This window comes from Balaenoptera physalus (genome assembly GCF_965194825.1).
Source record: "Balaenoptera physalus genome assembly, chromosome: 10".
NCBI classification, from domain to species: domain Eukaryota; kingdom Metazoa; phylum Chordata; class Mammalia; order Artiodactyla; family Balaenopteridae; genus Balaenoptera; species Balaenoptera physalus.
The window spans coordinates 13,337,665-13,361,679 of NC_138889.1; the positions used below are offsets into that span (position 1 = coordinate 13,337,665).

The window sequence follows — 24,015 nt, forward strand, 5'->3', positions numbered from 1 at the left end:
CCTTCTTTCTTTCCATTTAGAAGAACAGTTAGGTTAAACAAGTATATTATTATAGAGGTCAGCAACCAATTCTTTAAAAATGAACACACACATCACACACCCTAAGAACCTAGGGTTTAGACACACAAAACCATTATAAAACATGAAATATGGCTGTATTGGTAAGAGATATTTTACATATTCTAAATTTATTAATCATTTTTCACCTTTCCTGCTTTAAGTACTCAAATGCTACAATGAAAAAAAAAAACTTTGGAGAGACACCAGTTACATATTTGATGATTTCTCACTTACCAATTCTTCCAACAATTGTTAGGATAAGTATTATTTACGCCGATTTACAGATTAGAAAATGGAAACTGAGACAGTAATCTGCTCAAGGTTGCACAGCAAGTAAGGAGAAGAGGTGGAATTGAACCCAGATCATCTAAGTCCAGGCCCTTTTCACTACATCAACAATTCTGCAAGTGTGGTCTGCAAGCCTCCAGGGGTCTCCAAGCCCCTTTCATAGTGTCCAGGGAGTCAAAACTATTTTCACTACTAAGCGTCCAGGGAGTAAAACTATTAAACTACTAAAACACCATTTGCCTTTTCACTATGTTAACATTTGCACTGATGGTGCAAAAAAGCAATGGAGGGTAAAGCTGCTGGCATCTTAGCCTAAATCAGGTAATGACACTAAAGTTCACTAAGAGTCACTGCTTTCTTCACTGCCACTCACTTGCAGTACAAACACTGCCAGTTTCACTTCAGAATGCACTTGATGAAGCAGTAAAAATTAAAAATTTTATTAAATCTCAACCCTTGAGTACACATCTTTTAACAACTGTGACAAAATGGGAAATATGCATAAAGCACCTCTGCCACATACAAAAGTACCACAGTTGCGTCTGAAGGAAAAGTACTTGTGCAATTGCTGGAGTTGGGTGCTAAACTAGCCACTTTTTTTTTTCCCCAAATGGAGGATTATTTGAACTTGAAAGAATGACTGGTACGGCAATGCTATTCAGATTTGTGTATTTGGCAAATATTTTCTCAAAAATGAAAAAAGTGAGCCTGTATTTGAAGGAAAACAACTGTATTTGTTGCCAATGATAAAATGTGAGCCTTTAAGCAAAAATTAAAAGCTTTGGAAATTTGTATATACCACCATGAGACTTTTCTGATGAGATTGGCTGTTGATATTAACCAATGTGATTTTTTTGATATTATATAAAGAAATGTGTTAACATTTGAAGACCTGAATAATTCAGTAAACCAATATTTTCACAGTGATCAATACAGGGTATTACAAAATCATGCATGGGATGGGAAAAATATTCCATTCTTTACACATTTAAAGTATTAAATGGATTGATGCATTTGACTGTGACAAAGTATAACAATTTCATTGATACGGCTTCAGATTCCACACTGCAGCTATGTTTTTAAAAAGTTACCACTTATCAAATTTCGGTGTAGTATCAAAAAGAATATCTAAAATTATCTGAAAAAGCTATTATTTTCCCTTTTATAAATATATGTCTGTGTGAGGCTAGATTTTCCTCATCTATTTCAACCAAAACAATGTATCATACCAGACTGCACACAGAAGTAGATATTAGGATTGTTATCTTCTATTATGCCAGGTCTTAGAGATGTGAAAACTATGAAACACTCTTCTAAATACTTTTATTGTGGAAAATATAGGAATTTTTCATAAAAACCTGTAATGGGTTTACCATTATTTTTAAATGAATTAATGTTCTTATTACTTTTCTCATCTCATAAATTTTCATTTTAATTTCTAATAAAGTAAATATCGATAGCTATAATAATCCACATGAACTTAAGTTCCTCCATAAGGTCAATAATTTTTAAGAGTATAAAGTGGTCCTGAGATCAAAAAGATTGAGAACTGCCACATTATATCATGCTAACTGCCTTTAATATTTAAAATAAGATAGTAGAAAAAATTTCTCTGTATAGACATTTCTCCAAAATTTTTTAAAAGATCACCAAGATGTACCGTAATTATTGTTACTGATCAGAATGTGTTCAGGCAGCCCCAACCCTGTGGTCACACCTACAAAGAAAGGGATCCTCTGAAATCAAATGCTGTAAAGGAAGCCTTAACTTACGGGTTCAACAGCACCCTAGTCAAATGAAGGGAAAAGACTAGAATAGAGAGCTCTACCTACCTTAAATGATTTCAAACCAAGGCCTCAGCTGATGCTCAGGGAATGATGATGTCTCACTAGTAATAATAGGGGGAAAAACAAAATATTCCCTTGAAGTGTTTTCAATCAGTCACAAGAATTATACTCGACATTACAGAAAAAAAAGGAGAACACCTACATCTAGCTATTTATCTGTAATGTTTTATGACATTCGTCATAATAGGAAGATATCAAGTTCAACTGAAAAGCAAATTTTTCATCAGTATAGATCCTCTTATCTTTCAAGTTGGTATTAAAACTTTGGTGAACCAGTCATTTGGCTTAAAGAGGATGGCAAAAAGTGGAAGTAATTGCTCACATGCAAAGACAGGGTTTGACCTTCTCCATTCCTGTAAAAAGATGGCTGTCTAGGAGCAAATGGGAATAGTATGGGTATTTATTTCTTCTATCAGTTATGTTTATAAACAGAGCTAAGAGTACAGACAGGTTAATTTCTGCAAAGTACATTTGACAATTTTTTTTACGGTTTAAAAGATCTACAAAATCCTAAGCATTTTTATTATTTTTTATTTTTTGGCCGCACCATGGGGCTTGCGGGACCTCAGATCCCTGACCAGGGACTGAATCCAGGCCACCCCAGTGAAAGCCCAGAATCCTAACCACTAGGCAACCTGGGAACTCCCCCTAAGCATTTTTTTATTATGCTTATTAGCTCTATCAGCCAAACGCACTGCTGAATGACTGGAAACTAAACTATTATCCCAAGAATAAATCAAATTACACCTCTATGTCAAAACCAACATACAAAAAAGGCCAAAACTCAAGGTTTTGAAATAGGAGAGTTGAAATGGGATCCATAAAAGCACAGAAATGTTGGTAGTCTAGGAAGTCCAACATTGAGGATAAGAATGGTAATAAAGATGTCTTATTTCATTTAGGGTAGCGTTAAACCAAAGTTATCTTTAAGTGAGTCATAAAAGCTGCCCCATTTATCCCACTAAAGTACACTTAAAAATTTTATGTTATATATATTTTACCACCATTAAAAAAAATATATATATATAAAAAAATCATTGAATTGTACATTTTAAATGAGTAAATTGTATGTTATGTGAATTATATCCCAATAAAGCTGTTAGAAAAACAACAACAAAGCTGCCCCAGATGCTGGGGCAATTCCAGCTGTGAGTGTCCTCATGGAAGTTCATATATTACGGAGATCAACTCACTGGTCTCACTAGTAAAGATGCTCTAACAAGCAGTAAGATATTAGACAGTCGCTGCCAGTAAGATCACTTGAGGCCTCCTTGGTGCCAAAACTTTTCTAATATAACTTGTATAAGACAAATCAAGAGGAATATAAATAAAAAGTCACATACTTGGTCCTTTAAGCATATTTAATATTTGAATTCTCATCTTCTATTTTCCCAGACCCCAGAAAACAGAGTTTTTAGATGACCAATATTTTGTTCCAGAAACGTACAGCCTTATCAGCTAATTCATAAAAGAGCTATTTTACAAAGGTACATCTGGATAATTAGAACAATAAAGTCTTTTAGGCATTTCAAAATGTGATCAGTAAAAATACATGATTATTAATAAAGTTTTTTTTAAGATAGTTCCAGATTTCTTTAAAAGTAATTTCTGTTAAAGAGTACATGATTGTATGGTGAACAAGGAAAATAAAATGTTCTAGCAGGAAGAGGCTGATTAAGAATAATCCACAGTGTGCATTACAGTTATGTTTGCAGTACGTCTGCTTAGCCATTGGCACCTGCAAATGGTGGACAGGGCTTCCTTCTAGGAGGTACAATTTTTTCCGACCAATTTATTTTCAAAACCATCAGTACCAGTGGGGAAGAATGAGACAAAGGAACTGTTTTCTTGAGGAAAGAACAATTTTTCAGATCACTTTGAAAAGGGGCGGAAAAGTCAGCAAAAACATGATTTACAAAACAAAAATTGTAATACTGGGGGCCAAAAAACTAGCCAGCAGGAAGCTGACTGGAAGGTCCTGCTAATTTTCTGTTTGAGGTCTTCTGTACACAGTTCTGAACGGTGCCCCCTGTGACATATAGGGAAGGAAATATTGACCAAAGCTCTAGTAGCTCAAAATAACATCATATACCACCTTCAAAGAAGACAGCTTCCAGTTTGAAATATAGAAGCTCCACGTAATACAAATTTAACAATATCAAAAAGAAAAAAAAAGTATGTGAATAAAAGACAACTCACAGGAAGCATAATTATGTTCTTCAGCTTTGAAAATAAGGAAAAAAATGGGCTCTTCTCCTCTACTATCACACTAGCTCCCCACCCGCTTCCATAAACACATTAACAAAAAAACTTTAGAGGGACTCATCCTTTCTAACAGCTGTTAGAGTTGTTTTAGGGAAAAGAAAGCCAAAAATCTTATAAAATATACCTTCTGTGCAGCATAATGTAGTAGTAACCGTTTAGGTCCTAATAGCCAAGACAACTCAAGCAGTCCAAGTTAGCTAATTTTAAAGTATGCCAAATATATCGTTTCTAGGGCAGGGATCATGATTTTAAATTACCGCACTCTGGGGGTTTGTTGATTTGCCTTGATTAACTCTGTTCTCTGAAAAGGAAGGAGACACTCCAAATGTAATTTGCCACTTAATAACAAAGGAGCCATTAGGGCCACATGAGAGAGCACAGGGTCACGGCAGGTCACTACAATAGCTAAAACCCAGCTCTCCTGCTCCGGGAAGGTTGCTTTGTCTACCACCCTTGGATCTTTCCGTATGGAAGTAGGTTCCAACTTCTAGTCAGGTAACTTTGAGAAAATGGCTTTGATGGTAACCAGCCTCAGTCAAAGACAGGGTGAATATCTAATTCCATCGTTCTGAAAGGAAGGTAGAGTATCAAAGTCGAATGGATGTGATTATAATGGCCAAAAGAAAATAGAGGGTGTGGGAGGGCCAGCATGAGAAGAAGGGAAGAAGTTAGGTTGGTAAGATAAAAAGAACACTCAAAATTGTGGAATATTTTCAGAATTAGACTTCATTTCGGGGCTTTGTTTGACAATCTGGATATGAATTTATTTGGAAGTACGAGAGCTATGGTCAAAATATTTTTCCAGTTAGCCCTGTTTTTGTTCCAAGGAGAGGTTAAACTTCAGGAAAAAGAAAAGCTAATAGTTGCTAAGGACCAGGGAATGGCTGAGCTAGAAGAGAAACCAAAACTCTGCTAACAGACAAAACTTCTTAAAGGAATGAGTGCTAGAGAATTCTGCAATTACCCTGCAGCCTCTGAAGTTAAGATGAAAGTTCTATTTGTATTTACCTTTCTCCTGATTAACTGTCCACAGATGGTATTAGTGTCAAGTAACTATAGGTGTAATTCTTTTTAGTTGGGAGTGACTACATTATTTCCAGCAGCACAATGTAACCATTTGGTTTTTACTTGCTTCTCTTAAGAGATACAGAAAGTTCAAGTCCCAAGCTTTACTTATATATTAGCCTCTGCTTCTAAAAATTTTAATCCCATTTTGATTTAATTTATACTTGGGCTACAACTCAAAATAAAATTCTAATTTATAGATGAGGTCCAACAATCCAAGTTGGTCTACTTAAAAACACAGATCAGTTTTGGAAAAACAGAAGCAGGAATCTGGACATAGAGGAGCTTGTTAAGTTGTAGTGGTGTTTGTAAGAGTAGTTGGGAAGCCTGACCACTGTGAGGAGGGGAAAATTTTATATATATATATTATATATATTATATATATAATATATATATATTTTATATATATATATATATATATATATTTGGGCAGAGGGTGGGAGGATGGCAGGGAAGAGTAAAATTACATCCTAACTACCCACAGAGTTCAGAGGGCACTACTGAAAGATATAAGCAGTGGACGAACTCCTTGCATACTAACAGAATTTCCATATTTGACAAATGATTTAGTTTTAGTTGGCAAAAATACTCCCAAACATACATACCTGATGCACAAAGAAAACCACAGAAAGCCAATAGAACTGAAGGAGTTCTCAAGTTACAGTTCTGAAACATTTATCCTCTGGAGGGTGCTGCCAGTACTACTATTCATTCTAGAGCAGGCAGTTACCAATGCCTTGCCTGCAGTATCCAGTGTATGTTCTGGTCTGCAATTTTTAAGGTCAGTCATGCACCAGTGTGGAAAAAGCTCCAGCAGTGAAGTCAGAGGAAGTGCTTCTGGAGCTGGTCGGAGCAGCTCTGCCTTCTCCACCACAGCTTTCTCCGCTCCACTCTCGGCTCTCTTTTTAACTCAAAGAGCCCTTTGGCACCATCAGTGCAAAAATTAGAGTCAAACCTCCAGGTACTAAAATGTTACTGGCCTTATAATCAGCAGTACCCGTGGCTAATGAAAGCCATTGTTCAACTCAGTAGTGATTCAGTTACACAACCTCCCCAGACTCTCACCCGCTCCCACCCCACCCTTCCTTCAGCGACCCCCACCCCTGCCACCACCTGAAGCATCGCCGTTTGCTTGTTTTTACTTCCTGCTCAATCTGCAGGGATAATTTTACACAAGTGCCAAAGTCTAATGTATAATTATAAAAATGAAACAATACCAAGAATAACAAACTTATAGTCAAGAAAATAAAATTTGCTTTCCTCTCCCTCCCAAATCCCAACCCTCAACAGAAAAGGAGACAATAAGAGAAAATACACCCATTTTCAAGTGCCTGCTCTTTAGTACATTGAGGATTCCTGTTCATTGGGAGTGGATCCCAGCTACAGAGAAGAGGTGCTCGCCTCGGGTGGGAGGAAGCCCTACCTGGGAGCACAGAGCTCAAGTCCTCTGCGCTTAGGGGTCCCAGCAGACTACGCTTTTGAGGTGACCCTCAGGCAAGCGGCCTACTGGGCAGCAGAGGGCGTGGGATACAGTTTGGTGGAGGCCACATGCTCCTCCCTCCCCTGCTTACCCCCTCCTCCTCGTCACCTCTCTACCCCACCTCCTAACACCCCATCCTGAACTCTCTGCTTCGGGAGCAATCGACGCTTGGGTGTACTAAATACAGAGGGCTAAAACTCTCACTACTCAATTAAAACAAAACATGGCAAAATAAAAATTAAAATGTGCTTTCAAATACGGAATGAAGTCAAATAAATACATCTGATTTTCTCTTTTTCTTAAGTCTAAGTAAAATTTCATATTCTACACCCAAAGCTCTATACATTTGGTTTTTGTTCTGAATCAAAATGAATTTCCGATAGTGAGGAGAGCAGAGTGAGAGAACGGATGTCCCTCACTGACAGACTAGTGCAGCTGCCAGGCTGGGAAGAACCAGTCCCGCTCTGGGCCCCTGGGGCGTGGCTACCCCAGGGTGTTCGCAGGCAGATCCTCTGTCACACACTCTCTCTGTGTCCACACTGGAGCCAGGACGTGGTGATACAAGGCCGATGCTCAAATCCAACAACCTGCAGTCACCTCCAGGACACGCGGCTCTAACTTTTATCTGGGAAGAACGAGGAGATGTGGAGATCAAATTAGGAAGAAAGAGCGAAGTAAAATGAATACTTAGAGAATATATCTGAAATCTGTGGACACTGTTAACATCTTTGTTTCTGGATCAGAATAGCCTCATCCAAAAGCATGAAAGCAAATGAGTACAAATTGCTGCACTGAACGCAAATCCATCTGTAGTCACAGGGGGACACTGCTTTCGCCGTCAGGGGAGACACAAAAGCACAGCAAGACCTGAGGAGGACCTGCCTCCCCCACTAGGGAGCCTCAGTTTCCTGGGCCCACCACAGCTCTGCCTTCTGCTTTTGCAAAGGTGAAGAAAGACAGAAGGCGGGTGGCGTGGGGACTGACAACTGCAGTTTCTCTTAGAAAACAAGAGCTGAGTCAGCAGACAGCGGCCTCTGCTTGATATATGATGTTTGGAAACAAGCAGTTTTTCTAAGAGAGAGAAGAAATGGAATCTCAGAAGGTCTCCACTTTAAAGAATAATAAATCATTTCATTCAATGCACTGTTCAGGCAGGATGATTCTTGAGTCTGAAATCCACAGTTTTCACATACCTGAGTGCTTGTCTGTGAGGGCTGATCCAGCCAGCCTTTGGCAAAGAATGGTGTAACTTTCCTCCACCTTCTGTAAAATAAAACCCATAGGTTTTTCATTTGAACATCATGAAAAGTTTATTTTGAGAATAGGAAAGAAGGCTTTTTATATTATAGGGACATGCTTCCAAATTTCAACATTAACATCATTAAAAATTTTGTTAGTAGGCGAAAAAAGTAAATTTCATTCCTTTTACCTGTTTCTCTCTTGAGTGAATAACTTAAAATGCTCCCATATAGAAGAAAGTAGAGGAGAGGGCAACCGATAGAGGTGATTATCCCACTGCCCCCCCTCCCCACCCGGAGTCACCCTGAAAACGGTCCCACATGCGGCATGAACTAAATTAGAGCCAACGTGCCCTCAGTGGTCTCTTAGAATCTTATCAGTCACAGGATGATTCTACATATAATCATATGAAGAAGGGAAAACCTACCACATGAAGTTAAAAGAAAAACTAAGGGAGACCGGTCTTTAGCTAAGTGGCTAAGGACACTTTGAACTCTGTCCCTGAAACCTCTACTAAATGATGTCATGACAAACATTTGGGCTCTAGCAGCTGTGCCTACTGATGGCAAACTTATAAAGTCCTGTTGTCAGAGATGACCACACAGGTCAGTTTTGCAATGGTGGCTTATGCAGTGACATCTTCAATTACCAATTTACAAGACTCCCACTCACAGGCAGGCCTTTAAATTACAGGAGCCACTGGAGACAATTTCTATCTGTCACAGCACCTGGGAAACTACCAACATCACCTAACAATTCACAGATAATTAATAGGTTATGGCAAGTTAAAGCATTTCCCAGCCTAGATTCCTAACTACACAGACCCCACCTATCTCAGCTTACTGCCCACATCTTCTCATGGAGGCCAGCCAATCATCCCAAATATATTTAGGTTCTTAAACTTAGAAACCCATACAAACACACAGTTTACAGAGCTACAATTTTTTCTGTTCTTGGGATCAGATAAAAAATGCTGATCTCAGTTTTGCATCCAGGTCTATTCACAGACAATCGTCAAAGAAAACATACAAATCTAGACCCTGAGCAAGGTTACTGACAACAGCATGTTAATCATTCTACACTTCCTCTCTGTTAAATGTGTTTTTTATATCCGAGTCCTAAGGATGTTGAAGTCTGAGGTACCTTTAAGTGTTCAAGGTCAGCCTCTATCTTACGAATGTACTCCATGATCTGGCTTTGTGAATCTGCACAAGAGGAGGGACTCCGGAGCTCAAAACAGGAATCCTCCATAGCTCCCCAGCGCTGCTGGACCAGGAATTCTGGGGTGAAAGGCGAAACTGCCCCATCAGAATGAGCATTCTGGGGAGAATGCTGCTGCCGGCGGGTAGAGTCTATAGAGGGGATGCCTGTCGTGGGCTGCGGGGGAAGCGAGGAAGCCACCTCCTCATCCGTGGAGCTCTCCTGCACTGCTTCATAGCCGTCAAGGATCAGATAGGTTCCTATCGATAGAGACAGAACAGTCTGATGAGATTAGTGCTGCCATCATCACATCAGAAAACAGACGTGGGGTGATTTGCTGACAACTTTAAAAGCTATTAAAGAAGGGGAAAGGCCATTCATTCCCAAATTCCCAGGTTAAGTTTTAAGTACCTCAGAATTTTCTTACATCAGGTTAAAGGTAAACTTAGCAAACTTTCCTGGTAATTTCTGAATAACTTCATATTCGTTAGCATTTTAAAAGTGAAAAGCTGAAAACTACCGAGTCCCTACATGATCTTGCCACCACCCTCCCTGCCAAACACCTGCCTTGCTTCATCTCCCACCATTGTCTCCCTCACCCTGCACTCTTTAACCACAGAACGCCTGCTCTTGCCTCACAGCCTGTGCGCTAGTCTTCTCTGCTGGAACACTCTACCTCCAGGTACCCACGTGGCTTCTTCCTTCACCTCCCTTGGGTCTCTGCTCAAATGCTACCTCCTGAGAGGCCTTCTTCCATGATCAGCTGGTCTGCCCCCATTACCCTCTGCCCCTCAGGCTGACTTATTTTTCCTCCTAATTCTTACTATCTGACATCTATTTATTTGTTAACTCATTTACAGTTAGTTACTCTTTCCCCAAGTCGTGCTTAAGCATCATGACAATGGTGGATTTTTCCGTGTTTTATTCCATGCTATATCTCCCAGCACCTAGGATAGGGTGTGGCATAGAGTAGATTCAGTATTTATTCATTGCATGAAAGAACAGATACTGCGCGTGCGCGCGCGCGCACACACACACACACACACACACACACACGAGAGAATGCTTGGATACCCGAGCGACATCCATTTCAGCACATAGGACAAATAACAGTGATTGAAATCAAAGTTTAAATGTGAAAGGAACTTGCCTGAGATGCGCAAATTAACATCCTTCTCTTCCTTTTTAACTGCTCCATCACCTTCTGATGGATTATCATCACTATGTGCTTCACGGGCATCAAAAAAGTGCTCTCCACTCTCATCAAGACCCCCTTCTGGCTCTGCGGGAGGCATCTCTGGGGTCAGAATCATGCGGTCCATTACTAAAATGCTACTTGCCTGGCTATCTTGGAATGCCAGTACCACTGAGTCCCGTGCAGCAGAAGGTTCAGTTGAAGTCCGTGCACCGTAACGAGCTGAAATGTCACCAGCGCCAGTTCTAAAGGGCATCTGTCCTTCACAAGGACGACAGGCCTTAATATTTTCAGGGTTCTGGGTTCCACCGTAGGCCTGCACCCCCAGAGAGGCTGTCCTGCATCTTGGGAAATGTGGCCAGTCTTCCTGAGCGCTCTTCTCAGTCAAACCCAGCTGTTGTACCAGCAACTGCTTCAACAAACCCACTGAAAGATTTAGGAAGGGGGGAAAAACACACGCATTCACAACCATAACCTCAAACTGACAGAATTAAATTAGAGGAATTATCAATTCTCTCTTAAAGTAAGTACCTTTTTAGTAACATACAGGCAAAAATACTAATTTCATACAGTCATTTTTTTGTTTTGAGAAATGAAATAAAACACAATCTAGAGAAAATTTAACATTAAACTTGACGTCAAAAAAATTTAAGAATTCTCAGTGGGGGATTCTCCTATTATTCTCCTCTATGCCTACCTCCACATTTTCTACCATATAACTGGAATAATACCCCAAAGTTACTTCTTAAAAGGATGTTGAAAAGCCGTGTTCATCTAGACAAAAGAACCTGAAAGTTCTGCTTTTTCCAGAAGCAGACACTATCTACATAGGCATTATTTTTTTCTAATTTTATTAGACACAGAGAACATTTATTTTATCTATAATAACCCAAAGAATCTCCTTAAATGGTGAAGAAGAAAATAAAACTGCCCTGTAAATTTAATTCCAATGTTTGGTAGCATGCATAATTTCAAAGGATAAGGAAATATTTATTAGTTTTTAAAAATGACCTCACTAGTACCACAGCTTCCTTTGGTTGTTGAATATAGAACGGATTTAATTTTAAATGGGCAAGTGCATGCTGTGAGGTCACTCACACAATGAGAGGGTCACTGGGACAATGTTAGTGGAACCATCAGAAATCATTACCACTGTTAACTCTATGAGTCTAGAACAAATTAGGTTTTAAAGAACTTGACCAATTCCGTACTTTCAACTCGGCCTTAATTTCTATCTTCTGTCTCTTTAAATAAAGTTTCCACATAGGTTTGGGTCTTTGACCCTCCTTCTTTTTGCTCTGCAGTCACTTCCTGAGAGATGCTATGAACACTTATGGCTTTGACACTCAGATCCATCTCTCTCCCTGACCTCCTCCAAAGTTCCAGTCTTAAAACTCTCAACTTCTGCTCATCCTTCCTCTTAAATGGCTTGCCATTCATTACCATAATCTCAACATGTTTTAAAATTAAGCCCATAATCTATGGCAAAGAAAAGAAGGAAAAAAGAAAGTGTAGCAGTGGTGGTCTTTTCTAATTTTTATTTCTGACAAAAATACTGAAATTATCTCTAATCAGTCCCTTACCTTTGCCCTCGCAGCCAAAGAAGTCAATTGTTTTAAGTATTTGTTGGTTTCTCACTTTATTTTTATTCTTCTAACACCATTCTAGCCCAAACCCTTTTAGCCTCAAGCCCAGACCACTCCACTCCAACTCTATTTCCATTCAAATCCTTTCGCAGCTCTCAGCCGGAGTAATCTTTTTCCATCAGTCATACACCCTAGCTTAGCAACTTCAAATGGTTCTTTCTCTGCAGCTAGAGAAAAGAAAGCAATCATTCTCAGCCTTTTTCCCACCTCCAATACACCTGACGCGTGTGATCCACTCCCATTTGTAACAGTGGTTCTCAACCAGGCTGGAGAGGGAGTGGGTGGCTGACCAAGTGGCAAGGACCACCCACTCGTGTGTGTGTGTGTGTGTGTGTGTGTGTGTGAGAGAGAGAGAGAGAGAGAGAGAGAAGGATGGGTCGTGGTGAAGAATACCACACTCTCCACAAGAAAACAGAAGAAGATCTGTAGCCTGAATAAGTCCTCAAAACCCTGCGGCCTGCCACGCTTCAAGTCCGGAGGACTCAACCTGCTCTTCAAGTTCCACAACAGCTGGGCTCAACAACGCGTCCTCCACCTTCCTAACCTTGACCCCCATGACCCCTTCAGCTTGAGCGGTCTGCCCCAGGCCAGCTGCTCTACCCACTGCTCTCTGAACACCCTCAAGAGTTTTTGCCTCTGTGTTTTGGTCCTATTTGGTCCTACCATTTTTCTTGTCTGACTGACTTCTATATATTCTGCTAAATACCTACCTGAATCTTACCCATTCTTCAAGGCAATAATCACATCTCTCTTGTTTTCTAATGCCTCCCTTCTCTGGTCACGCCAACCAGATCAATTTTGACATACCTATTTTGTTTTTTTACTTAAGAAGATGAGGGAAAGTTTTCTCTCATCTTCCCAACTAGACTGTAAAATTCTTGAAGGGAAAATTCATGGTACATTATAAAACTCTGGTGCTTAATAAGTCTCTGTATTAACTTATGAATAAAACTTACAATTCCTTAGTGCATCCAGTGCCCACCGTTCTTCTGAGACAGGCAAGTGTGGATCTGGGACGGTGATTTGATAACTGACTCCAACTTCCTTTAGAGCGCCATCTGCATGCTGCTCCTTTGCAAACTGTCTCTCAGCCACAAAGAGATCATCCACCTCCGATTTCCCAGAGGTATCCAGTGAATGAGATTGAGGTTTTGACGACATTAAAGGAGACTCTAATCCCAAATCTCTGTCTGTTCAATGGAACAGAAAAAGTAGAACGTATCTTAACAAAACTTTTAACGTGAAGCATTCAGGAAATATTTGGAAAAAAATAACCGCATGAGCGACAGAGATTGTCCGCTAAGTAAAATACATGGCACTTAGTGCGGTGTGATAATGGTACACAGAAAGGCGCACAAGCAAAGTTTGTTAAAGTGAATAGCTGATGCCAGATCCTGCATAAACCAAAAGAGTTAACGTTTCTTCACATTTTATTGAGTAATAGGTAGACTCCATTCTTCCAGGTTAACTTAACAGATCAGTTTACCTGGACTCTGCAGACCAGTGACTGAAATGCCATGATGTTCCACTTTTAATTTTGGAGGTTCTTCTTCATCATTGTCTCCTCTATGGAAGGGGAAAAAAAAAAATCTTTCAGCTTCATGAGGTGCCTAAACATCAGTGCAACAAAATGTTAAGAATTATCCATTCTTTCTCTGACCAAAACCACAAAGTCGTTCCTACTCGGAAGCAAAGGCACACTCACTCGCAAGGTGGTGACTGTGGCAGTGGGATTGGCTTTGTGGACTGTTCCTTCACCGATGCAGCCATCCGACAGATGAGGTCCTGCCAGCTGCAGGGAGTTTGAAAAGAATACAAAACACAGGAGGGAAAGGAAAAAGAAACACGCTTTAAATACACTCAGAGAGCAAAAATAAAAACTAACAAGCCATACAAGAAACCAAACCAAACCAACAGTCAAAAAACACTATTTCTGCCAGAGAATATCTTTATTTTGGTGACATACTATTAAGTAGAGATTATAAAACCTAACAACATTATGGATACACTACCCATGAAAAAAACTTCACTTGACGCTTCTGAGAATTTTTTCTTTAGAAAAGATACTTTCAATAGAATAGAACCAACCAAAATAAGAGACATCCATCTAAAAAGGAAGAAATTCTTAGAAGAACACCTCTCAAAGAATATAGAGGAAGTACTTGTTTCCACATAGATTTTGGTTTTCAAAGTCCTTTTACAAAAGCAGTTAAATTGTGGAATACTATATTCAGGATAATAAAACATATTAGAGCAAGGTAGCTATATCCAGTACATACACAGTCTTTTCAGAAACTGTCTGTGCCACCAGTTCATAAATTTGGGCTCCATTGTCAGACATGGAGATGACGAATAAAGCTTTGTTATCTGGGAAAACAAGACAAAAATTACTCTAACAATATGACCCACAGAGGCTGGGAAAGATGTTTCTAGGGTCCTGGTATTATTCTGCATCTTAATCTAGGTAAAGGTTACACCTGATCACTTTGTAAACACACATTCAGTTTGTAAAACTCATCAAACTGTAACTTAAAACTTGTGCAAATTATTGTATGTTATACTATATATACTTTAATAAAACAAAGATTATAAAAGCTAGCACTAATTCCACAGTAATTTATTAAAAACAAGAAAGTGTCAATGTATCTAAATTACTGAACTATAAACACTATTGCTCTTTTTGCATTTATTCTGAATTGCCCTTTTGCTAAATGGTTAGTCAGTAACATTCAGTGTGTGTTGGAGAAAAGAGGTCATAAACTTATCTCACCACTATGGAACTAACAAGTTTTAAAAGAGATCTCATTATTAGTACAGTTAATATGTAGCTTCCTAACTGAAACCGATTTTTAAAAACCTAAACCACACCTATTTCTTCAGTTTTTGCCTTTTCCCCACCATATCAAAAAATGAAAGCCTTTTCAATGGTATTACTTCCAATTCATTGTCTTCACTAGTGTCATCAATGATTTGAACATGACATAAAGATAAAAGTAATATGCAGAAAATTTTCAAATGCAGAAAATTATTCAGAGAATCTAAGCATCCTGCATAATTTTGGGGTATTCGCGTTCTAAGCAGTAAATAAATTTCATTTAATCTGTATAAGAATATAAAAGGAACAAAACTCTACGCCAGTTGTGCTGCTTCAACGACACTGAGTATCTTATGAAACGTTACGATGACCTGGAGGTTAGCGTCATGCAGCGGACATACTCGCCTGTTGCCACTTGTCGAACCAACACTGTATTCAACTTGATGACAGGGCTAAATGTGTGTTTGCTATCACCTGTAGATGCCAGAATCTTACTATGACACCTCAACACCAGTCTATCGTCCTGCTTTTGTAACAATACAAGAATATCTTCCAGCAGCAAAGTGTATAGATCTAGAAATAAAAATGTAGGAGAGGTGATTAGTACAGAAATTGAGATGTGTTTTATAAACTTTATTAACAATTTGACATCAAAAACTGATTTCTGTTAAATCTAGTAAATTTTAAAAATGTACTTGCTATTGTATTTTTTTATTTCATTTTTTAATAATTCATTTTTAATGTATTACACCAAAGTGTCAGTTTGTGACTGACAAGAGATAAAAGACACTGGTTCTTCACTACAGATAGTTTGAGATAACAGTGGTTTAGAGGAAGCTGAGACTCATTAGAATACAAGGATGGAGACAGGACTGAATCATGACAAAATCTTCTGCTTCATCCCTAAATGAGTATTTAACATGCTTCACATATAACAAAATAACATAAGCAGATCTTCTGTAAATGAGTAATAACACAAAGTACCATTGCTAACTGCTGTCACTGAAAAATGTGAACGGCTATCTCTTCTCTTTGGCATAAGGAAAACTTCCTGTTCTTTTCCTTTCTCCACTCTCCCCCAAACCAACAGAAAGTACACCTACCAATAGTTTTATCTCTGTTCACCTTCCAAACCAATGGCCCTTCATGGATCATCTTCCTTTTAGTTAAATCCAAATTCTGCCAAAATAAAGAGAATTACACACAAATTATTTCCAAGCACTTAGTGAGATGATATTCCATTTAGTCTCCTTTCCAGAAATTCTTACTATAAAAGATACCATTTACATTCACTATTATTGATATCTGTCAACTACTGAAAATGGAATAAAAATCAGGTTAAAGTAAGCTGAATAAACTTTTCTAGAAAGGAAAAAGCATCTTGTAGAAAAACATTCAGGACTACTGTCTTCCAAATTTCACTCTAAACAGATGGTAATAGCTAATGAAAATGAAGCTGCAAATATTCAGCCACTAGATTCTCAACCCCTTCCTTATTTTTTTCTATGAATAAGTAACTAGACGACGATGATGTATAGCTTATCTATAAGAAGCCTCTGACCTAGGCTCTCATTCCAAAAAAAGTTCTAAGGAATAGCATTTCACAGAAGTCCAGGTAGTACTGAGGCTTGCTCTAAATATTAATAACCTAATAAGAGAATCATCTTTTAGCATAAGTAGCTCTAGAAAAATCTCATTCTCTGGAAGTTAAGGGGCTCAGCATATTAGCATGCTTTTTGATAAGCTCTTAAAATAAGTAAATAAAAGTCTATTTTAACAGCCACCAAATAAATCTGCCAGAACAACCAGTGAAACAGTACAAGAAAGACTTAAAATCCTAAGTTACTCAATACAAAAGCTCCACGTACTAGAAGGGGCAATTAATAAATATTTTACTATCATTCCTATAATGGTTTCAACTTTTATGCTTCTGAAGAGCTTCATAGAAAAATAATTATCTTCTTTTACTCAAAAATCTGGCAAGTTCCCACAGTAAACAGCCTTACTCTTATTCAAACTACAGAACACAATAAAATTAATTTTAATAATAAGTAATGTTCCTTAGTTTCCTACAAATCCTTGTCACAAAAAGTTAGTTTCACATAAAATATTCCCCTACTGAAAGACTAAAGCAATCCTCACACAGACCAAGACATTTAAAAGGAAGAATAGAACCATAAATACAGACAATCTATGATGCAAGAACTCCTTCAGGTGATGTATGTTCCCACTGAGATGTTAGTTACCTGCCAAATCTTTAGCAAATTTTATTTTTTAAATTATGATTAGACCGTCCCTTACCCTGAGCTCTTCAACATTTGGGTACTCTGACAACTTCAGATTGGAGGTATCAAGGCGACGCTGATAATCTTCTAAGCGCTGAAAATGAGACAGGACACAGCTAAGGTTACTGCTTTGGATATCAATGACCTCCCTGTTCCTAAATCAAATGGACACTGTACCTGCATTCTGCTGAACTCTCTGCAACATCAGACACAACCGACAACTCACTCTTCCTTAAAACACTCCCTTCTTTTGGCTTTGGTGATATTACCCTCTCCTAACTTTCCTCCTACCTCGTTAGCTGTTCTTTTCCAATCTTCTTTTCAAACTCTCTGGCTGCTAACTAGCATATATTTACTTTCTAAATATGTAAATAAAGTACATGGTACAAAATTCAGAAGGTAATATAAGGTACACAATAAACAGTAAGTCTCCCTCTAACCCTGTCCTCTTGCCTTCCCAGCCCCAATTTTCCCTAAAGAAGAAATCTCTAACACCCATTTCTTGGGTAGCCTATGAGAAAAACTCTAAGAAAAAAGAATACATATGGATGTAAGCCCACTTGGCTCTGTTGCATGTAGATATAGCTTTTTAAAAAGAAATATATGGTAACATAATACATTCATATGTGTATTACTCATTCAAAAGGTAATGCAATATATTCATATACACATTTCTCTCTCTCTCTCCCTGTGTGTGTGTGTGTGTGTGTGTGTGTGTGTATCAGTCATCAATATATCTTGGAGACTGTTCCACACTAGCACATAGAGAGAGAGTAGTCTATTTTTCCAGTGGCTGCATGGTATTCAACTCTGTGAATGAACTATAGTTTGTTTAACTACACCTTACTGATGGACATGTATATTAGAATAAATTTCTAGAGAAACAACTGTTAGACTAAAGGGTACATTTTCCCCCAAGATTATAAAAATTTCCAAATACACAGAAAAGTCTGAATGTGTATAGTAAACACCCATATACCCACCATCTACATTCCACAACTAACATTTGCTATATTTGTTTTATCATATACCTATCCATCTATTCATCCCTCTATCTACCCATCAATCCATCTTGTATTTTGGATGTGTCTCAAAATAAGTTACAGATATAACACACTTTATCTCTAAACATTTTAGCATACATATCATTAACAAGAGTTCAATATTTCTTGACAGTTCTTTTTTTAAATTAAAATTTACATACAGTGAAATGTACACATATTAAGTATACCTTTCCACCAGTTTTTACCAATGCATATGCCTATGTAATCAAGCTCCTATCAAGATATGAAATATGACCATCGATCACCTCAGAAGGCTCCCTCATACTTCTTCCTAGCTAATCTCTGTCCCCAGATCCCCAGTGACAACCACTTTTCTGATTTTTTCCACCATAAATTAGTTTAGCCTTAGAAATTCACATAAATAGAATTACATATATGTACTCTTTGGTGTCTGGTTTCTTTCACTCAGTATAATGTTTGTGAGAGTCATCCATTACTGCTAGTATTACTTTAGTTTATGACTATATTTACATTTGGTTTATGCTATAAACATTCTTGTACAAGTCTATGGGCACATATCTTCATTTCTCTTAGGTAAATCACCAGGAAGAGAATTGCTGGATCAAAGAATGGACGTGTGAACACGTACATTTTTTTTTTTTAATACATTTATTTATTTATTTTTGGCTGTGTTGGGTCTTCGTTTCTGTGCGAGGGCTTTCTCTAGTTGCGGTGAGCGGGGGCCACTCTTCACCGCGGTGCGTGGCTCTCTCACTATCGCGGCCTCTCTTGTTGCGGAGCACAGGCTCCAGACGCGCAGGCTCAGTAGTTGTGGCTCACGGGCCCAGTTGCTCCGCGGCATGTGGGATCTTCCCAGACCAGGGCTCGAACCCATGTCCCCTGCATTGGCAGGCGGATTCTCAACCACTGCACCACCAGGGAAGCCCCGTACATTTTTAATTTAAGTATAAATTGCCAAACTGTCCTCTGGGGTTTTTATCATTTTACACTCCAAACAATACATTTGGAAGTTCCTGTTTTTCTACAGCCTCACCAACAGAGTGAATGAATGAGCAAACAAGCAGCTAGAGATGCTCAAAAAAGCCAAATACGACTCTGATGTTCTATCCCAAATTGATCTGGACCTACCTACTACATGAATAATTAACAAATGCCCCGCCCTTCAATTATGTAATAACAGCTTCAATTAATATTTAACAGATTCCAGGTAACACTAATTTAATATTCTTATTCTCACTGTCATCCTGTGTCTTCTTGCTTTTTCCTTCTTACCTGTTTGTTTTCTGCCTCCTTAACAGCCTGATTTACATAATTTAAGATCTGACGACAGTGATCTGCAGCTTTCTTCACCTTCTCCCTTTCTGTTGGCCATTCTAAATATGGCAAAGAAATCCAAAATGTAAAATGGAGGAAATAAGAAAAGAATGTAAGTATATACATAAATGAGATATCACTTTATTTCAACAGTTATAAAAGCATGCTAAGACCTTGAATATTTTATTTATTTATTTTAACTTTTATTTTTTATTTTTGGCTGCATTGGGTCTTTGTTGCTGTGCACGGGCTTTCTCTAGTTGCAGCTAGCGGGGGCTACTCTCCATTGCAGTGTGTGGGCTTCTCATTGCGGTGGCTTCTCTTGTTGCGGAACACAGGCCCTAGGCGCACAGGCTTCAGTAGTTGTGGCACGTGGGCTCAGTAGTTGTGGCTCGCAGGCTCTAGAGCGCAGGCTCAATAGTGTGGCGCATGGGTTTAGCTGCTCCAAGGCACGTGGGATCTTCCCGGACCAGGGATAGAACCTGTGTCCCCTGCACTGGCAGGTGGATTCTTAACTACTGTGCCACCAGGGAAGTCCAAGACCTTGAATATTTTTATACCAGGCTAAAATCCTACAGCAGAATCTCAATTCAGGTAGTCTTTGGACAGGTAAGACATCTTATCATAGTACTTTAAGCATCAATACTAACCTTTAAAAAAGAAACCAAATCCAAGGAGAGATGCTTTTTATCAAGTATCAGGCCCACCCCAAGGAGTGGGTTTCATTCACATTGTAAGCTATATAAATGGGACCCCTTTCCCCCTATCAAAGTGCATAGCCTACATGACTATGGACAGCGGACCCATTAAACAATATATTTTGAATAATAAAACAATTCAAAATAACTCCAAAATATGTTTCTTTGAATTTGGTATTATATTAAAGAAAGAAAATAGTTTACAACATTTATATCATTAAAAGAAGATGAACTTCACCAAAATGTGTTGAGATTATGTTGAGGTTCTATTTTGGTAAAGAATACCAAAATCAGAACATTCAAAATTACAATCCTCCAAACAATAGTCCAACTATACTGAATAAATATATTAAAGTATAAAAGTTAATGTGTATGAGTATTTTCAAATTCCCAAGCATAAGAAACAGGCGTTTGATTGCATAGAATTATTAATGAGAACTAAGTATAAGAGCCTAAAGCTCAATTGAGAAACTCAGATTCACTTCACGTTTCAAAACAGGAGAGTTGGAATGATAATGCATTGGTTGGACTTAATGAAAGTACATATATAGATACAAAACATCTCTGCAACCCAGTATAAGCCTTCTTCAAAGCAAATATGATATATGCTAGAGGAAGTAGTGGTAAACTTTTTTTGTACACTTTATAGGCCAAATGGTCTTTGTCACAACTACTCAGCTCTGCTGCTGTATTACAAAAGTAGTCAGAGACAACATTTCAACAAGTGAGTATGATTATGTTCCAATAAAACTTTATTTACAAAAATACATGGTGAGCCAGATTTAACCCGTGATCCAGAGTTTGCTAAACCCTGTGCTAGAGCTATTAACGGAGTACATTAAATCAAATAGCCCAAAGAAGACTGGATTGAATCTTGTTAGAACATCTTGCCGTACTATCTGGAAATTCAATGTCCAGACACCAGGATGCTGTGAGAGATTATTCAGCAGAATATGTGTTTTTGTTTTTGTTGTTCCTAAGCTCTTTAATTTCAGTGAGAATGCTGTACCTGTGTATTTGGCAATGTTATCCAACAGAAGAGGGTACTTAGTAAGCCTCTGCATTTGGGTGGGAATGATATCTTTCAGCTGCAGACGACGACACAGTGGATTACTCTCAGCATCCTAAAATTAAAGTCAAATAAGTGAATTTGTAATTCTTATTAGGACTATGATTACCCAACACATACCACATATTCATCATGTAACTGTCTACAGCAACACAGCTCTGGTTATTAAATCAAGACTTAAAACCTGCCAAGACATACCACTGCCACACTACACTTCTGCTTTCTCCTTTAATCACATAACGTTGTCTTTATTACTCAGCCAATGGCTTCTGTGTTATCTATTTAAGCAAAGACTGAGAGCATCCATAATCAACTCTAAGAATTGCTTTCTTGTGAAAAAAATTTTATCTTCACATATTAAAAAAATCTAGTTACATTTTTCAACGACTGGCATTCCTACCAAAAGCTAGTCAGTTAATTTGTTATCTGCCACTCCAAGTAGGCACAATAGATCACCAGTCTCGATATATCAGCTCAACTGTAATAGGGTTCTGTAAACTTTTCAGTAAAGTGCCAGAGAGTGAATATTTTAGGCTCTGCACGCCATCCGTCTCTGTCACAACTATTCCACTCTGCTGTTTTAACACAAAGCAGCCACAGACAATACATAAAGCAACAAACTTGGCTATGTGTAGTGAAGAGTTCTAAGATGGCCTCCAAGATTCTCACTTTCTGGTGTACACACCATATAATGCCCCCCCACCCCCGCCTTGAGTGTGGACAGAACCTATGAATATGATGGGATATCACTCCTGTGATTAGGTGACTATCAGTTAACTCTGAATCAATCGAAAAGGAGATTGTCCTAGGTGAGTCTGACTTAATCAGAGGAGCCTTTAAAAGAAAGCTCTGTCAGAGAGACACATTCCTACTGGCCTGGAAGAAAAGGACACATCCATCTTGTAAACTGCCTACAAGAGCCACGTAGCAAAGAGATTTGGGCATTCGCTAGGAGCCGAGAGCAGTTCCTAGTCAACAACAGCAAGAAGACAGGGCTCCCGGTTATAGTTACAAGGAAATGAATTCTGCTGACAACCAGTGTAAGCTTAGAAGAGTGGCAGATGAGAATTGCAGCTGCAGGTGATACCTTGATTTCAGCCTGGTGAAAGCATGAAGAAAGGACACAGATAAACTATATCTGTTCTCCTAAACTATAAAAGCTGTGACATAATACATTTGCATTAAGTTGCTACATTTGTGGTAATTTGTTATACAGCAATAAAATATAAACTGTGTAAATACAGCTTTGTAAACTTTATTTACAAAAACAGGGAAGAGGCTGGATATGGCTGGTGGGCTATAGTTTACTGACCCTTGATCTACACCAATATATACCCTAGTAAGCATGACTGCTTTTTATGCTCTTCCCTGGGCTTGATATAAGGCCATTCTGATGTTTTGATGGTATTATTTTAATAGTGTACACGGGCCATTTCCTGACAGCATCTCCATGGCAATGTGGACTTCTACGTCAAGTATTGTAATCCTGCCATATATTCTTTATTATTCACCATTCCAATATCATCTTTATATCCTCCAGTAATTTAAGAGAAAATGTATGGCTTTCAAAACGTAAACATAGATATAATCCTTGTAAAAAGTTTAGTCTTAGGATTCCCCTAGTTTGTTCCATAATTGATAAAAAATTGCATTTCTTTTTTCTTACATGACTCACTCAACTCACTTGCACAAAAGTCTGGAATCGAGAGTCCTTTTTCTGACGAGACTTGATCATTTCCAGGGCAAAGGGTTGGTTACTGCAAAAGGTAGCAGCGGCATGTTTCAACTTTTCTTCCCCGGGTCCACTGAACTGTGCCAAGAACGCAAAGAACACAATAGAGAATGGGATACTGAGCTTACATAAGGCCAGGCAAAATGAGAGACAGCCACGATCCTTCCAATATTCCAATAAGTATCCTCAAGTGACAAGAAACAGAAATCTACACATTTTATGTGGATTATCAATGATTCTCCATTAAAAAGGGTCTGACCCTGACATATCCAGACCTTTTCTGATCACAGTCTAATATATTCTTGCTTGTAGCCTGCCACAACTTACTTACTACTTTTTCAGTCTATTCCACTTCTAAATCAGATAGAAACATTGACACTTGGGCAATATGAGACACAAAATGCTTAAAGACTGTGATTAAATTTGATTTTCTTAGAATGTGACACCGTCACAAAAATTACTGTCTTACTGCTCTAGGAAGAAAATCCTTGGGATTCTAGCTTACTTTCTTACTGTGAAATCCGGGGCAGGTCATAACTTTTCTGGGTCACCGTAAAATTAAATCACTGCTGCTTCACCTATGTAGAAGGTAGGGATCCATCCCTTGAAATTCTGTTGGGGAAGATTCATGAGCCTATGACCCTCTTTTACTAAAAATTATACTTTTTACTGATATTTTTCATTTGTAAATTTAAGTTTGTATATGCCATGATTTTAAGGTTTCTTCTAAGACACCTAACAAGTGCTTCACTCATAATAGGTATTCTTATAAGTACGGGTTGAATAAATGAT

At 38.4% G+C, this 24,015-nt stretch overlaps 1 protein-coding gene across 2 annotated transcripts in view; it reads right to left on the minus strand.

Annotated features, from left to right (window-relative positions):
- Positions 1–3,542: 3,542 nt before the first annotated feature.
- Positions 3,543–24,015, minus strand: part of ARHGEF12 (Rho guanine nucleotide exchange factor 12) — a 144,990-nt gene continuing 124,517 nt past the window's right edge. For both annotated transcript variants that reach the window (XM_082410855.1, XM_082410854.1), the window contains 14 exons: positions 23,176–23,301; positions 21,432–21,546; positions 19,683–19,783; positions 17,402–17,479; positions 16,204–16,279; positions 15,506–15,673; positions 14,565–14,652; positions 13,991–14,077; positions 13,772–13,851; positions 13,242–13,475; positions 10,595–11,065; positions 9,388–9,704; positions 8,199–8,268; positions 3,543–7,630 (listed from right to left, as the gene is read on the minus strand). In XM_082410855.1, coding sequence (XP_082266981.1) covers positions 7,620–7,630; positions 8,199–8,268; positions 9,388–9,704; positions 10,595–11,065; positions 13,242–13,475; positions 13,772–13,851; positions 13,991–14,077; positions 14,565–14,652; positions 15,506–15,673; positions 16,204–16,279; positions 17,402–17,479; positions 19,683–19,783; positions 21,432–21,546; positions 23,176–23,301 — 2,022 coding nt within the window. In that variant the 3' untranslated portion in view covers positions 3,543–7,619. The remainder of the gene's footprint in view (positions 7,631–8,198; positions 8,269–9,387; positions 9,705–10,594; positions 11,066–13,241; positions 13,476–13,771; positions 13,852–13,990; positions 14,078–14,564; positions 14,653–15,505; positions 15,674–16,203; positions 16,280–17,401; positions 17,480–19,682; positions 19,784–21,431; positions 21,547–23,175; positions 23,302–24,015) is intronic.